The 17,403-nt window shown below is 42.1% G+C and overlaps 2 protein-coding genes across 2 annotated transcripts in view; both read left to right on the forward strand.

The window, feature by feature from the left end:
* The window catches only part of LOC114872134 (nicotinamide/nicotinic acid mononucleotide adenylyltransferase 1), a 54,297-nt gene extending 53,725 nt beyond the window's left edge, over positions 1-572 (forward strand). The window contains exon 5 of the mRNA XM_029178988.2: positions 406-572. Within this exon, the coding sequence (XP_029034821.1) occupies positions 406-472 (67 nt within the window). The 3' untranslated portion in view covers positions 473-572. The remainder of the gene's footprint in view (positions 1-405) is intronic.
* Positions 573-5,788: 5,216 nt separating this feature from the next.
* On the forward strand, positions 5,789-12,548 carry LOC123988139 (RNA-binding protein Raly-like). The gene is made up of 2 exons (XM_046287156.1): positions 5,789-5,839; positions 12,249-12,548. The coding sequence occupies exons 1-2, from the start codon at positions 5,789-5,791 to the stop codon at positions 12,546-12,548; spliced, it is 351 nt and encodes a 116-aa protein (XP_046143112.1).
* Positions 12,549-17,403: the final 4,855 nt, after the last annotated feature.

Raw genomic sequence — 17,403 nt, forward strand, 5'->3', positions numbered from 1 at the left:
GAACATCGGGTTATCTCCTTCCATCTGGTAAAACATTGTCCGCTTGAATTGGACGAGTTTGCTGTGTGATTTATACTCTTCTGTTAATTACTCATGATTTTCTACAACCCCTTCGTTTTCTTGTATTTGGGGCAGATGGATGAGATAGATATCGGAGGAATTGAAATAGAAATTGAAAAGAATTTTAGGGCTTATTTAAGGAGTTGCAATTTTCTAATTTTTAAAAATAAGAAATTACTATTGTAATATCTTTGCAATTTTTTATTTTCCAATTTTCCAAAGTAAAAAATTACCATTGTCAGTAACGTCTTTAGGGTTACTCCGATGAGTGATACAAGCTCCCATCTTTCAAATTTATCATCACCTCCCAACACCCAGTAATTTGTCTTTTCATCTCTGTTTCAGGTCCCGATATACCAGGATTCTTGTTACAACCATTCAGGAAACCGAAAAGAATAAGAACAGCGTTTAGTCCCAGCCAATTGCTGAAGCTGGAGCACGCGTTCGAGAAAAATCACTACGTGGTCGGCGCTGAAAGGAAGCAGCTGGCGCAGGCGCTATCGTTGACGGAAACGCAGGTAAGATTCTTCTCCTTAACACCAGCGTCATCGTAGCGAACAAATGACGAAATTATAAAATTTCGACAGAAAGCTTCTCTTTAGATATGTACGATCCGAAATGAAGATCGGATAGATTTCTTCAGAAACCGTGTATGAAAAGTGGGAAACATTCGTAAGCACGTTGGAATCACGTTGCGGTTAATTACCGGACAATTAGAACGGTAATTACAACGCGGTTGGGCGTAAGGGTGCGAAGCAGCGCGAGCGGCATCAAATTACCTCGTTTAAAGAGAACCTGTATTCAATTATCGGGAACGTAGACAAAATTCCACGCCTATCTCACGCACAGCATCTAACATTGCAATTTATTTTTTTCTTCTCGTAAATCGACTACCAGCGTTCCTTCGGTATCGGTTAATCTGTGTTTTTCAAAACGAATTAGGTATTCCTTTGATGAAATTTCCGAAGTGTTTCAGTTCGCTTAAGAAATTTTAATTTTACACGTTAGAACATTTTGATGTAACTTATTAGAAATTAAATTTTAAATGTACCGGTACTTATGAACTTAAAAGCACTTTAGCAGTATTCAACCCCCTAGCCAGTTTCTATTATATTCCTATAAGAAAAGTGGCATCTATCGAATTTTAATGGCGTTTTCGCAGAACGAAAGAGCGAAGTAACGAGGGGATTGATATGCTAAATAGACGATCGAGGGGTGTTTTGGTGGTGTGCGATATTCTTTCACCCATATGCACCAAGTGCGTGCTGAACACTCCAGATGCATTACGTGCATATATCACACTATTACGTATTCCATGGGCGTAACGTGTTCCAAAAAAGGGGCTGGGAGGGGAGCGAGGGGGATGGTATTGTGAATTACGTTCGCAGAATGAAGGAACCAGCCTCGACGCCATCTTGATACCTGAATGGAAACAGGCTTTCGTTGTTTTATTCCTTATTTCAATGGTTGCAAATTATTTCAATTAAAACACTCCTCGGATAATGAATAAGAATATCCATTTCTTGAAAAATATAAAAAAATTTCATAAAAGGCCACATGGTCTTTTATCCTCGTCGAGTTAAAATTGCATCGGTATACATCATTTAGAGTGATAAATTTCACTGTAAATTTATGTTAAAAAGATTGTGATGGAGGGTTGGTTACATTAATCATAAGAACGAGGTCGATGAAAAATCACAGCGCTATTAAGGCTCTGTTTGGAATGTAATTAGTATCGAGCAAGTGAAGTTCAGTCGCTGCTTACATCCCCTATGGAAGCGAGGGGTTGCGTGTTGCACGTTTCACGAGACGGCCCTTAACGCGAGCTCGTTAATTAAACTTATTATGCACACTTGCAATTTATGCGAGATAAGAAAGGTAAACATTTAAATCAGTTTATTCGTTGCTACCGCGAACGATGAATGAACTTGGCAGCTGCATTAAATTTTTGATAATTTCGACACCGACTAATTTCTTCCGTAGAAATTTATCTGATTCAACCCTCCCTTGAATTCTTATTTCCTTCGTTTAATTTGTAATATTTTTTATCAGTATTAGATTCATTTATTTGACACGTTTATTGGCGCATTGAAAATGGAATTATTGATCGATTTGAAAATTGAAATCTCAAGAAGATAGGTTGATAGTTTTTCAGGCGGAGCCGAATCGCGTGCAGTTTTGCGAGCGTACAAGCGCGCCAGGCGGCTTGTTCTCGCGCTTGTTAAGATTCATAAACCGGAGCGTACGTTACACGCGACCCGGTGGCCCTCATTAAGGCCCTAATTACCCGCGATTAACCCGGCAATTACCCGGCGAATGCATTACCTCGGGAATCGCGATCACGAAATAGTTTTCACAAAAGTGAATCCAACATCATAGATTAAATACAATTTATTTCTCGATAAATAAATAAATAATTTAATTTTCCGTATGCTTCACTCGAGTGACTAGTTGAAATACCATTTCTCTTTGAAATAATAAAATACAGAGTAGAATCGTTGAAAAATAAAGAAGGGAGGATGAGTTGTAAAGAAAAATAAATAATTTCCTTATGGCATTTCTTTTTGCGAGTTAGGAAAGCCTGATTCCTGTTAGTCCAATTATCTTCGCTTAGTTTCGTTTTTACACGGTTCAGAATGAAACGCGATTGGTATCCGTGTTCCCTCGAACAGTTCGTTATTGCTTGCAGTGAAATTGTTTCAGGTTCGTTCGAGGGATGCAAATAAACGTCTGTTTGTTGCACTTTTATTACCACGAGCAACGAGCTTTCGCGTTGCAATTAACCCGGTGCAGTTGTGTAATTAAAGACGAATACGTTTGTATCGGTCATCGTCTTCCACTGGAGAAGCGGAGATGGGAATTTCGATAACTGTTAGCTGAACGAACAGGTGGACAATGAATGGTCGATCTGTTCCTTTGCGAAATTCGCGTTTTGTTTATTTGAGCTATCAAAACGTCATTTCGAGGATTCACCTGGTGATGATTTGTTCCTCCGCCCTTTATCGATGACGTTTATTTATATTTCTTCGCGTTCAATATTAATTTTATATCGATCGTATTGTGGACTTCATTATAATTTCTTTAAAAAAAAACTTCAAAAGTAATAATTTTGCAAAATGATGGAGGTTCGTTAAAATGAATCAAATTCCTCGACTTGTCTTTTGTTTTTCACCCTTTCGCGTAACGTTTGTTTGTTGGGTGTCGTAGATTTATTAGAGAAAGTAGATGGTTGCCGGTCAGATCGTTTCTAACGACACAACGTGCGTTTACAGGGTCGAATCATCAACATTACAGCAGCATCGGCATTAATCATCTACGTGTGCAACGTTGATCGAAATCCGTAGCCCGAAGATTTATCGTCTTCCGGCTGCTTCGTAATCAATTAAAGTCGTCAGCGTGGTATCAATTTTAAAAGCTTGCGTGTATACCAGGGAAAATGATTCGGCTCATTAATCGTGTACCGTAGTCTTCGATGATTTTTTCCCTTTTTAACCAGCACGAAACGCGTAGGCAAACTTGACGAGGTATCCATCTTCGGGTAGTCCTTGTCCTTTGACTTCCGCCAACAATGGACGAGTCAAGGTTGATGCAAATTGAGGAATTTAGTAAATTAAAAATTTAGCAATTTAGAAAATTGGGAGATTTGAAAATTAATAATTTGGAAAATTGGAAGATTTCAAAATTAATAATTTCAGAAGGAAAATACCATCGGTAATTAGCATATACCCCGGTAATTAGCATAAGGAGGCGCGAGTTGTTTGTTTATAAATCGAATCACCGGTTCAATGAGAAAGGATCGCGTTAGAAAAAGCGGAGTGCAGCAAAGGGAGAACATGAACGCGAAGATCTCTATTTGGTATCTTGACGCCAAGACTCACTCTCCTATATTAGCGCGGATAATTAACAACGCAAAACATCAAGACCTGTTACGTGTTTATAAACCAGCCAACAGATTACCAGTCCACCAGGAGACGATTGCATTAACGAAGCTAACGAAAAGAAGAAAAAAAAGATGAAAAAGAGCAAGTCCCAATAGGATGTTCATCCTATAACAACTTGGTTAATATTGATGACTCGACGTTCAAACTCAAACACCATTAACCGTGATTGTCTATGATTAATAACGAAACGGGGAATACAGATTGTTCGTTTAAACAGAAACGATTTGCCACGATGAAAAGCACGAGAAAAAAAAAAGAAAAAGGTAGGGACACGTCAGGAACGAGCAAACACGGTGTTTCAAACTGGAACCACGATTAACACCTACAATTAACAAGGTAAAACAAGCGAGACCTTTGTAACGCGTTTAATAAATCAACAAGCTTAACAACCACCTTGGAGAGGAAAAGATGGTATCGGCATCAAAGTTTCATAAAAATGAATATAAAAAAGGAAGGATAAGAGAAAGCTTTGAAAAGCTCTCTATTAAACCAGAATAATTAACGCGTCAGCCCAGAGGCGATGGAAGCATTGGAAAAGAAGGTCGACGATAAATCAGACATTCGTCGTCACGGTTGTTCTCGTACCTGTCCAAGGAGTTTACAAAATAATCGTTCGAGCATGGCCAACGTTGCTTTCGCAGCGGGTCCGTAAATCATTCGGTTAATTGCCGCTTATCAGAGAACGACAGAAAATGCTGCTCTTTTCGGTGTTGCCTGGAGAGAACAACGAAGGACAATAGAGGCTGATTCTTTATCTTTTCTTTTTATCAAAAAGAGTATCTAAGACAATCTGAAATACGAGTGAGACATTATTCATTTTTCGTGATTTTCATTATCGTATCAAATGGTCAATTTTGAAACATAAAAATTCAAATATAAATTCATGACATAAAAGTATTACCAAATAGCACGTATGATACATTAAATTAAAGCTTAAAGTTTATTAAAAACGATCGCATAAAGGTTTCATGAATATTTTTACCATAAAATAATTGGTGCCACATACAAACAAACATTCGACTAACCAATTTCTTCATACGTACCCCGTTAAACGACGCGCATGCGCACTACGTCGACGAGTGTTTTACGCGGGAAAAATAAACGCGTCCCGGTCGTATATTCTCGACGCGAAATACGCGGTGATATTTACTGCAACGTTATTAGCATGCCGGACTGTATATTACCGCGTAATTTGCATCGGCCAGAGCGAACGCGACTGCATGTCGTTAACAACCTTATAATCTCGCGAACCGTCGTGGTTTTTTCGCGAACCCGGGCGTAATGCCGGGTCCACACTGTTGTGTCAGAACATTGTCGGAGTAGCTTCGGGCATACGAGCATATTCTTTTTTACGTCGGTCAGTCTGCCAACAACGATTTTGATCTGCTAACACCCGGGGCCAAAGGGAAACAGCCCGTGCTCTGGATGCCTAATCAAATTCGGCTGCGCGATGGTGCAAATTGGTGAAAATCACAGGTTGCCCGTCTTTCGGACTATTTCTCTTAGATCCTCTAATCGTAGATCATCGTCCGTCCAACAACATTCGAATAATATGTTGGTATTCGTGAATCGGACGTCGGTTTAATCCTTCTACGGAAACTGGACAGAAATTTCGACGAGCAATCGTGCCAGCGATGTGTTTATTTGTATTTCTTGAACTCTCGTGACGAAATCAAGGTACCGGTTAACAAATTCCATCGTTTCAAACGGGTTACGTTCATGTTAAGAAACAATGTCTCAACAACGTTGACGGACACGCGGAATATTAAGTAGCAACGCTGGTAACAATGAAGTATCAACCAGCATCTTTGTTACTTTGCAAGGTGATCACGTATCGGGTACTGGATCAAAGCGAGGAAGATAAAAAGAATCTAATTGATGGCACTATCAGTCGCGCAACCGGCGTTCATCGGTAAGCCAAGAAAGTACACACTTCTAGCGGTAATTTGCAATTCAATTTTAACGCTTACCTCATTGTCGTGATATCATATGGTTCGTTAAGTTGATTTTCACCACTTAGTTCCATTACTTCTCTGATTATTTAAGCTACTGTCGATCCTAGGAATCCCTAAATTAGAACCGCGCTCAAATATCCTTAGATAGACCTTCAGTCTAATTAAACATTAATTAGAACAATGAAACATTGTCGGGTATTTATTTGACGGTTCAGAAATATAGAAATAATTGAATAACGTTAAAACTGAGTAATGGGAAGGTATATAGATAGTACGACGGTATGAAAATGAAGATCGTCGAGGTATTCGAAGCGTTAATTCGAAAGATAATTAACGCGTAACGGCGGGGACAGCCGGTCGCATAATTGCGCCAGGAAGAGGAGGCCACGTTCACATACAATATCGGATGACAGCGCATTCGCAATGCTTTATTCTCAGTCCAGCGACGACACACCTCATTATGCATAGAGAATCCGCACGCGGCCTGCATAATATGCAAAACTTCTTTCCATTACCGTCCACGGCAACGTAATACGCCGGCCAACAGGGTACGCGATTCGACGGGAATAATAGCCTGCTGATATTATATCGGGAGCTCGTGCGGCATTCCTTCTTTTTTTATTATTCCTTCTCTCGTTTACGTTTTATTCGCGGCCAACAGGAACGCGGAATTTCGAAAATCGAACGGTACAAGAGTGATTCATCGCGGGAGATGGCGAACGACGCGTTTTCCGCGAACAACTCGATGGTTCTTTTGTGAATTCAAACTTCTCTGCAAAGATATACGACGGATGTTCAGGGAACTTTATTGCGAATCGACCTAGGGAAAAATTTCTGAGTACTCGTATTCTGATATTCTAAGGTTCTGAGCTTAAGTACCGTGCGTCGCCGACTCTCCGGAAAAATCTTTGATATCCATAAGGAAGCATAACGCGTTGTTGGAGAAAAACATCTTGCTACTCGAGTTCTAAAGCGCAAGTTTTGCGTTATAAACAGTAATCTACATTGGTACCAATGGTATCAAGTAGCTCTGAATCGAATCCATTAATTTTTATCGAGACCAGACAACGTCAAAGCCGACTGGACGAGTACATAATCGCGCTCGATCGTACAGGAAACGATTAGCCGTACAGATTTCTGTCTGTTAATCGTGGTACAACGTATTTGTCGAGCATTATCGAGCGTTAGTTTTCCACGTGAACGGCCGTTCGTGCGTGTCGTTCACGTTTTACGAGCCGCTTATCGTTCCGCTAGAAAAACGATATTACGCTAATTGGATTGCGATGAGGGTGCTTGTCTCGTTTCTACGCTTCGCGAGTCAGGAAGGAAAGGAAAGAAAGAAGAGGAGAGAGGAACAATAGGTAATTAAAGCGATGGAATTTGCGTGGCGAATCGTACTTCTTCTCTCTCTCTGTCCGACTCGCTCTCGTTGACACACATCCTTCGCCTTTTGCGTGGCCATCGTGCTGGAAAAAAGGAAAGGATCGCTTTCAATTAAGTGGGATGGTGTTTTGAATCGTGGCGCCGGTCAGGTGGGAACCGAAGCCGATTGTTTGACCTGTTAATTGAATTCTTTGACGAACGATTCGATGGACCTTGAAACTTTTCATTTCTTTTCTCCTCTCTAATTAATGAAGATCGAAGGATTTAACAATACCAATTTGTGGATCGTTACAGGTCGAAGAGATCGGTTCGAAAAATCTGTTATTCCAAAAGGAAAATTGGCGAACGTAAGGGGAGAGTCCACCAAACGATCGGCAGAATCAAAGAGTGTCCCCGGTTTGTCAAAGAGAAGCGAAACGCGAATGATATTCCCGATTCGAACGATCGGCGTAAACGATAGGCGCGGTGCTCTGTTCGTCCATGGCGAAGCCGATTCTCTCGTTCGCTCCTCATCCTTTTTGGACGAAACGAGGAAACAGAGGGGAGAGAAGGACACGTTGGTTTTCTCGTCACGATTCTGGCATGTCACTGTCGTGTGTCGTCGACTTCGTGTGCATACTGTCGGCCTCCGTTCGCGGGCAAGCTTCTCCTCCAACCGATTTCAGATCGGACGAAGAAATCGTTACACTTTAGAAACAGGAATACATTCCCTCTTTCTCTGCAATACATTTCTGATAGAACAAGATTTCCATTAGAAATTTCTTAAATAATTTTTCTATCATTATTTCTATCAATTCTAATGATAGACTATCCGTGTACGAATACACAGAGGGATAAATAATGTGATCAAACAAAACGCCAAATCCATCGAACACATTTTTTTTTTTCACGGACCATATGTTTATCAAAGGTCCACACAATTTTTTCCGACGATAAAACGACTGGATTTCTAACCGGATTAAAAAAGAGAATGATATTTTGCTAACGGAATGGCAAGCGTGACGTTTCGAAAAGAGGGCGCGACACCTGCCCCGTGGATTAACAATACCAGGTAGGATGGTATACAGAGAGGAGACATTGAATCAATAGAAGGGGAGAAAGATTGTTCAAATACTAATCTTTGGAGTTCAGTCGGTGGTAAATATTTGTCTTCGATGTTATTAAAATTGTACCCCGATACTTGACAAACGTTATTTTTTTCCTCGATCAATTATTAATAAAATTGACACCAAATATCATTATTAAAAATAATACCAAGCATTCTAATTCATAAATTATCGTTAAAAGAAATTTACTCAACTCGAGTGTCTTTTACCAGATGCTTTGTGGATATTTTCAAAAACGTCGATGCTCTTCCGTCGCGTCTAAATAAAATGGCGAAGGTGGGTATATCCGGGAGGGGAAATTGGCTTCCGTTCGCGTCCGATCACGCTCAATTTCGTCCTAACAAAACACGAGTGTTGGCCGCGAGATCGTCGCACGTGTGACAATTGAAAAATAATATCGTCGGGTTTATTTAGCCGTGCGATCAGAGAGGTCCGAGGGGGATGTTGGATCGTCGCGACGCACGGGGGATTAAAAATAATGTTTCAAGCGTGACTGGCCAACCCCCGAGGGATTACGGGACAACGTCGTCCACTACGATTGGCCGGGGATGCAGCTCCATGGATTTTATTCGGGAGGGAGGAAAAAAAAAGCGATCAGGGGTTGTTCTTATTCGAATATTTTTCTTTCGCGTATCAACGTTTTGTTTAATTGTTTAATACTCATAGGGTAGATAAATACGTGGGAAAATTCATTTTTAATAATTTTGTATTAAATGAGATCCAAATATGATTTGAATAACGACCGACAAACTTCCGTTTCGAATCTCGATACGCGTGATTAAGATCCTGCGGTGTTAATTTCCATTAGCGAATATCCAATTTCCTTGACGGCCGTAAAGCGAGCCAATCACCGTTGCCAATAAACTTAATTATATTGAACAGGAAACGTACAGATTCCAATAGATTATACCTCGAGGTACCGTGTCGTTTTTTCCAACCCTCGTTTCAATCTTTTTATCCTGTAATTATCTTCTGAATTAATCGAATCTGTGAAATTAATTACCTTGCTTTTTCCATCTTCAATGCTAATTAACAAGGACCATAATATTTCAGAAGCTTCTTAAATCGTGTTTATTCGTCACCCAATTAAACTTATCCAAGTCACAGACTCCGAGAAAGGTGTCTTCTCCTTAAACTCGAAAAATATCTCGCCATGAGAACGGTTCTCGGGTAGATCGAGATAATCACGAGTAGAAACACGGTGCCCAGCGTTTTCTATCCGATCGATCGAATTACCCCGAGGATTACGGTTAATATCAATCGCGGAGGATCGCACGCGCTGAATAGTGGCGAACGTCGGCGAAGGGTAGAAACCGTAGCGTCTCGATTCCTGCCAGAAGATAACGAGAAGTACGCGTGTATCTGGAGGAAAAGCGATCCGAGGGTCCGGGCTCCAGCAGCCGGGTAATTGAAGCTGCTCCAGGAGAACGCGACTAAGTGACAGGTGAACACCTTATACGCGAACCTGTGGGACCCCGTGGAACACGGCTCGCGGGGTCTCTACGCCGCGTCGCGTCGCGTCGGTCCGCTTTGCACGGGCACAGGTGTGCGAAGACGAACGCTCATCCTTCGTCACGGCACCTGCGCGAGCCTCTTTCGCCGGCAAAGGAGTCGAGAGGCTCCTCTGTCTGACCATATTTGCCTTTCGAAAATTTCGCTGATTGATAGCACCGTGTTCATGGGCGTAATTGGCGACTTTGGACCCTTTGCGGTTACGTTGCCTCCGTTCAATCCATTATTGCGATTTTCAGGGCTTTCCTTCTGCGACTCCGACGTTCGAAATCGCGATCGAAGTTCGATGCCTGAAACGATTTGCATTTATGACGATTCGAAGTTTCAGAGAAATTTGATTTTTACTTTTACAGTAGTTAGATCTTGGCACGACTCCTCAATTTTTTGAGAATTTTCATTCCAGTGCGCCGTGTTTATGAAAATCAAAAATTTCAATTTTTACATTATCATGTAATGTTGCAACGTTTTCGAAATCCGACATTTGGATATACTAATTATATTTCAACCTTCCGTTTGCTATACGCGAGATATTTCCTTACCCGTATGCAATCCGTTAATTACTCCAATTAATCTAATATATTTTAAAAATAACAGTGGAATTTTGTGTAAAAAATTCGATACCCAGTTCCATGTTTAACCTCACCTCGGGACGATGTTTCCCCGCGTAATCGTAGCAATTAGCCGCGGAATGAATGGCGGAACGAACGATCTAGGTGCACGGGTAACGGAGGAAGTTTCACGGTTAGATAGCCGCGGTCGTGTACCCAGGGGAACCTTTCGAGGATTGTGGCACTTAACGGATGATTAAGAGGGCAAATAGAGAGCCACTTTCCCCTCTCTCCTTTTCCCCGATGGTTAACGGTGGCGCAGTATCATCCCCTATAACGCTCCCTACAGGAGCCTCGTTCGCACAGTTTAATCGAGTTACCCCCTCCCTATCTCCATTTCGTAATCACCCTGTGTCCCCGTGGGTTGCCATGGAGACCGCAGGCGGTCCTGAAAGCCGATTGGCGGATCTTCACGCACGCGGAAAAGCCCGGCCACCCCTTTTTCCTCGTCCCCGCGCGTACGTGGCCTATTCCCCAGGATCACCAGCTCGACGGTTTCAACCCCCCTTTTGTTCGGCCCAGGCCAGCTGGATTTACACTCGGTTTAACCGGGCTTCGCCACCCTTCCCTCTACCATCCCGAGCCACCACCATCGAGACGCTCCATCGACGCCAGTATTTTACGGAGGCGCGTTGTAAAAATCGCATAAAAGCTTCCAGCAGCTTGCACGATTTATACGGCTCGCGATATACGACGTGGCCGCGATTTTATTCGATCCTACCCAGCTACGTTTTTATGTATATTCGCCGATGCCTCGAGCGTATTTCGGGATCGTCGACTGTCCTGAAAAGGGCGCCTTGGGTGCGTTCGATCTTGAAACAGTTAGGGAGGAATTGTTTTTGTGATTCGAGTATCAGGGATAAATCTCATTTATTTGTTAAATTTGGAAATGAATAAATATGCAAAAATTTTCCATCCCTCAAACTGTTCACCCTTCGGTATCGATGATCTTGGAGTGTATATCCGTAAACTGTTTCCACCCCGTCGCTGGCTGATCCGTCGATGTTTCACCCTCGACGGAGGCTAATCCGGGGTCTTGTCAAAACCACGTTGGATCGGATGTTAGACAAACATCCACACCCTCCTCTGTTTCCATCATCCCTTCCAGTCCTTGTTCCAGCTCGTCGCCGGAGTCACAATGCTGATTTCACGCGTTGATAGTTCGAAAATCGACTCCTTTCAACCCTTCCCCGACGGAGAAGAACGAGTAGGACAATGTGTATCTAACAGTCAATTCGAGGACAATAGTTGTCGTTTTGGCTTTCACTCGTTCGCAGCAGTCGTTTCATCCCTTTCGTCTTATTCTTTCACGGGGTTCCGCGTCACCGACGCGAGCCATTGTAACCGGATACACCCAGTTTAAGGGTGGTTCCTCGGATACACTGGGGTGGATTATAACTAGTCGCCACTTAATTTGCCGACGCTCCCAATACTCAAGGGTCGACATCCCTATTTCGAACCGGATTGGCTGGAATGGAATCGACGGACGAACGAAATGACGCTCGGCGAGTCATTTATCTTTTATTGCGGCATGATTTGTCGCATTTTATTCGAAGCAAGTCGACTGGAATCTTTCTTACAATAAAAGGATTGCCTTAACAATTGACAATTTTTCATTTCTTCATCCACTAATCATACTCCCTGAATGTAATTAACGAAAGGGAATTATTTATCTGGTTACAGGTGAAGGTCTGGTTTCAAAACCGACGGACGAAGCATAAACGGATGCAACAAGAGGAGGAGGCGAAGGCGCAACAACAGTCTGGAGGTGGAGGAGGTGGTGGTGGTGGTGGTGGTGGTGGTGGTGGCGGTGGCGGGGGTGGGGGCGGAGGCGGGAACGCGAACAACAATTCGAACAACAAGAACACCCATCACGTGAGCAAGTGGCAGCAGGAGACGGGCGACTATCACCAGGAAGAGGACGAGGAAGAGGAGCACATCGATCCGGAGGCCGACGAGTGTTCCAGCGGTTCGGAGGCGTAGCTAGACGTTCTCTGCCTGGACTAAGGCGCCAGGAATTCCGTCTGATCGACGAGAAACGTCCTTGAGACTGGATCGTTCGAAACGCAGCAGCCGACGGGCCGAAATTCCGTCGAATCTTGGCAGAGAACTTGGAAATCTTGGGTTTAACATGCTGCACGATCGACAGTTCGAACTAGGAATTGATAAGAATTGTCGATTACTCTGTACCAGAGCCAGGAATCGCGCGATACGGGCCGAACATGGTTTGAGAAAAACGCATGGAATTGCGTTCTTTGTTCATTCTGGATATCCAAAGATTGTGTGTTTAAACGAAGAATTGTTTGAAGTAAACTGTACTGAAATTGCTGGAACTTGGAGAATAGTGTGAGATTTAAAAATCAGTAGAAATTCTATAGGAATTGTGTGTGGAGGGGGAACATTCTTAACGATAGTAGTTGAAAAGAAGCCGATGGAATTGCCTGAAATTCCATTAATTCTAAAATGAAATGAATCGTACAAAATGAAGCTAAGTGACGTCAAATGGAAGAGGCTACAAATCCCTCTGAAGAAGTCAGTCAATGGAATCGTCTTGGAATTGCATGTTTTATTAATCATCAAAGAGGATCGTCATTCGGAGAGCTCCTATTGAAAGAAAGAAATTTAATCTTTGACCAATTCCTTTAATTGGTCCAGTTCCAAATCCTCGGGTCGAAACAATCGAGAAAAGTCGACTCGAACCAAAGTTCTCGCAGGATCTTCGATACTGAGTTTCTTTGACGGAATTGCTCGAGCTTTCGGGCAACTCGGAAGCTCGGTAATGGATGCATTGTTCTTCGAGGCTGTACCGAGCCAAATGGACGGGTTTCCGGCGGAAACGGCGGCATCAAGGAACCTAGAACTCCATCCAACCATTCTATTTTTCCCTCGATGGAATTGCGAGCCTGTCCGCAAGAGTATCGGGGGCAAAACAGTAGAAACATCCTGGAGGAATGTTTCTCGAGCAAGGGGGTTGAATCGGGCCCCGGGTTTACACGAAATCTTGCCATAGTTCGTGTGAATGAACACCGTGAAGAATCGATGAACTGTGATCCACGGTGAAGTTATCCTTCGTCTACCGTTGAAAGGACGAAAGGTGTCCTTAAAATGGACACGTGTGTAAATAGCTTTGGTCGTGCCAGATCGAAAGACGATTGAGAGAAATGAAAACACTGAGAGAAAGAGAGAGAAAGCGTGTGTGTATGAATGAATGAAAGATAGAAGAAGAGGAAGGAGATTGAGTGCCAAACTTCGTACCCTTTAGAAAGAAGAAACCCAGTGTAAACTTCGAATTGTACTTTCGATTGTATTTAACGTCGTTGTACCACGAACGACCACCAGTATTCCCTATGTCGAATCGATGTCCGAGATGTACTGATGAATTTTAAATTATTCTATCGATTACGTTAGTAAAAGGCGCCTCGATGGCGACGATCGTTCCTCGAAGAATCCTATCTTTCGTCGCTGACCTCCTCGTGAAAAATAACACGGTGTTCCTTATGCATCGTAGAGGAGATTGGAGATCAACGGAGATCGACTTCGAACGAGGAGATTTTTGATCGATTGATTCTTGGCGAACGATCGATCCCGCGTACGCTCGAGGGAGTCGGTTTGTAAATACGTTGTACATAAAAGAATTGTGATTTTACTCGACGTGCAAACGCGTAAGGATTGTACGAGCATCCGGAAGATTCAGTTCGTGTTCTAACGATATAGCGAAATAAATTATATCATCTCTTCACGATACACGTGTGAGTTTCATTCACCAGCCTTCGTCGAGGAATGACTGGCATAGAGTGAATGACGGTGTGCAAGAGAAATTTTGAAAATTTTCAAAGAAGAGAAATAGAGAGAAGAGAAGTTTCAATTGACCCTCTGTTTGCAATATTGATAACAAAGAAGACTAATTATTCAGCAGTAATTTGAGTTCAATTCTAAATTAAAGAAACTACATCGTTGATTTCCAGTGATTGAGAAACAGAAAATATAATGAATCTTCATCCTGCAAAATAATCCACGTTCCTTCACAATTACCGCACTAATGAACCACACTAAACCATCACACAAATTACAACCAGCTAAACATTGAAACTTTAAAATTGCGTTCTACTTCAATAATCATCATGAAAATTAAGAAGAAACATGATCAACAAAAACCACCTCTCCACAACCACATCATACACCTAAACACAGAAGTTGCATCCCATCCACATTCCACCTCTTCAACAATCTTCCAAAGAGAAACAAGGTAAAAAGAAAAGGCAATCTTCCTATTAATTTTTTGCGTTATTGATCACTGTGTTAACGAAGTGGAAACACGTTCGAGTTATTGACAAGGTAAAAATGATATTCCAACTGACAAATTGTTTCCACGGAAGTGTCTTTTCGTCTGGTAGTGGTATTCGCAGGCTACCGGCGATCCTTGTCGATAATCGCTTTATAATCGCCGCTTTGAAGACGAATAATTACGCGACCGACTTGGCTCCCCCGTAATTAACCGAGCCGCGTCTGTCTTCGTGGATGAAACAACGGATATGTAGAGAGACGCGAAACGTGTTTCGCAAGGAGTCGTTATTTTTGTCGGAATTGCCGTTAACACGGGATGGAATCGCGAATTTTGCCAGCTCGACAGTATAATAACGGGTTTTGCTGATTTTCTCTACTTTCGCGGTTCTCTCTGGTAGACTTTCGGGGGAGGATCGTTTCTTCGAACGTTCGAAATTTTGCTCTTCCACTTGGATCCTTGAACGATAAAAACGAACGTTTCGATTAAAATTAAAAATTCTTATAAAATTTAAAAAAACAAAATCGAGCTCGAAATTAAATTTAAAGTCTACGTAAAAAGAAAAGTCCCCGAAAATATTTTCCATTAATCGTTTATTATCTCTTTAAACGACCCTTGCATCGACGAAGCCGTTCACAAAAGGAGGAGAAAAAAGAAATTAATCGAACGTCAGTACGGAGTCCCCACAGCGTTCTCCAATATAAATTAAGATCGATTAATCGGTACTTGGGCCGGAATTACATCGATCAGGAGAGACTACGGGGCGATAATTAAGCGCGTTAATTGGAACGTTGACCGAGGAACGATAATTAAGCTCGGTAGGGGAGAGACCGTCAAATCGACGCGATCGTCAATTAATAGATATCTCATTGTTCATATTGGTGTCTGCCTCGTGTCGGCAGCTCGTAAGTCCGTTTTCATGCAGGAACCTCTTCTCGGACGAAAGCTCATTAATATTCCTGTCCAGACAGTCCTTAATCGATGATTATCCAGTGATCTGGCAATTAGCGCACCACTCGCTTCCTATCGATCCTCCTTATCACACTGAATCTCGTTATCAACGCTGTTTCATTAAAGATTGAGGTCACAGATTGAATAGGGTTCAATCGTGTACAGGAATTTATCGATAGGGACTGTAGAAAGAAAGAAATTATTGATAAAAGAAAGTTCACCAATAGTGTCAGATTTTATGAAGTTCCAGAAGCAGTTCAATTTAATAATTAACTTGATAATTAGATCTTCGACGTGGTAATTTCTCAAATCTGATCATCCTTAAAAATTCTCGAACCAATTTATAATTTCATCGTAAGGAAAAAAAAAATGAGGAAATATTCTTCTTTCTCCGGTGTAAGGACACCTCGTTCTCAACAAGATCCAACGTTCGGCTGGCCAGAACTCTCGCAGATCGTTTTCAAGGGAACAGATAGAAGACGAGAGAAGAGGAAAGACTCGGCCGAGGCGAAACAGGGTGGGGGTCGTCGAGGGCCGCGAGTTCAGAACTGCTAATTATGTAAATTGCCGGTGTGTTGCAAATTACCCTCACAGTTTGCGTTCATTCTGCACACAATCCACACGGTCCCTGCACACCTCGCACGGAATCCATCCACTCGGATGGATACTGTTACTTCCTTCGAGAAAGAGACACCGCGAAGGTGTAACGTAAAAGATGAAACGAGATGAGAGGACTAAGGTGAAAGAGAGAGGATCCTCGAGACGGAACGAGATCCTGCTGGTATACCCCTGCTGCCATACAGGTCGTTCGTCATAACCGGTACTCAACGATGCACGAGTACACGGCTACAATGTTTAGAGGCACAAAAAGACCCGGTTGATGAATATTTTCACTATAGTTCACGATCAGACGACACCGGATGGATCAATCATTAAAATCCTTCTCGACTGAGAAATTCAACTTTCAACTGTAGATCTTAACTGATAATTACATTTTTATATCTTATGCAAATGTTGCAATTGCTTCGAAGTAATTATTCAGTATTAAATGATATCGATCGATAGTGTAGATTCTTGTTGAAGGACTGTCGGACAGAGAAATAAAAATTCATCGATTCTGTGAAACTGATAAGAGCAACAGACAAGGATGTATCATTAACTCTATTTTGGAAAGTCGCTGGAATCAGAAGGTAGAGAAGCGTGGAAACCGGTTAGTACCGCGTGGCTATTACGGAACTCGTCGTAGAATCGATATGATTGAGTAGAATACCGTATCATTAACTCGTTTTGCAGCAGGGAATTCTTGGAGCAACGAGAGTCGTAGAAACGGTTTGGCGCCGTTGGCGGCGAAAGGATCGCGTGTACACCTGCGAGAATCAATATATTGTGCGTTTCTTCAATTTCGTATTAACGTTAGAACTACCGATGTTTGAGGTGCGCTAATTTTTAGAAAATTAGATAGACAAGGGATGAAACATAATTTAATATATACATTCATCCATTCTTTATCAGCAATCATACCTCGATACAATTTAGAAATTAAAATAAGAAAATTGAGAGCAGTCATTTTTACTGGTTTGGTAGTTTTAATTTAATTTAATATAT

Source organism: Osmia bicornis, chromosome 9, assembly GCF_907164935.1.
Source record: "Osmia bicornis bicornis chromosome 9, iOsmBic2.1, whole genome shotgun sequence".
NCBI classification, from domain to species: Eukaryota; Metazoa; Arthropoda; class Insecta; order Hymenoptera; family Megachilidae; genus Osmia; species Osmia bicornis.

Excerpts from the sequence above, each read along its gene's own strand:
- LOC123988139 (XM_046287156.1), top strand. The coding sequence starts at position 5,789 with ATGAAGTATCAACCAGCATCTTTGTTACTTTGCAAGGTGATCACGTAT. Across the intron at positions 5,840-12,248 it reads GCAAGGTGATCACGTATCGG|GTGAAGGTCTGGTTTCAAAA; the intron begins GTACTGGATCAA and ends ATCTGGTTACAG.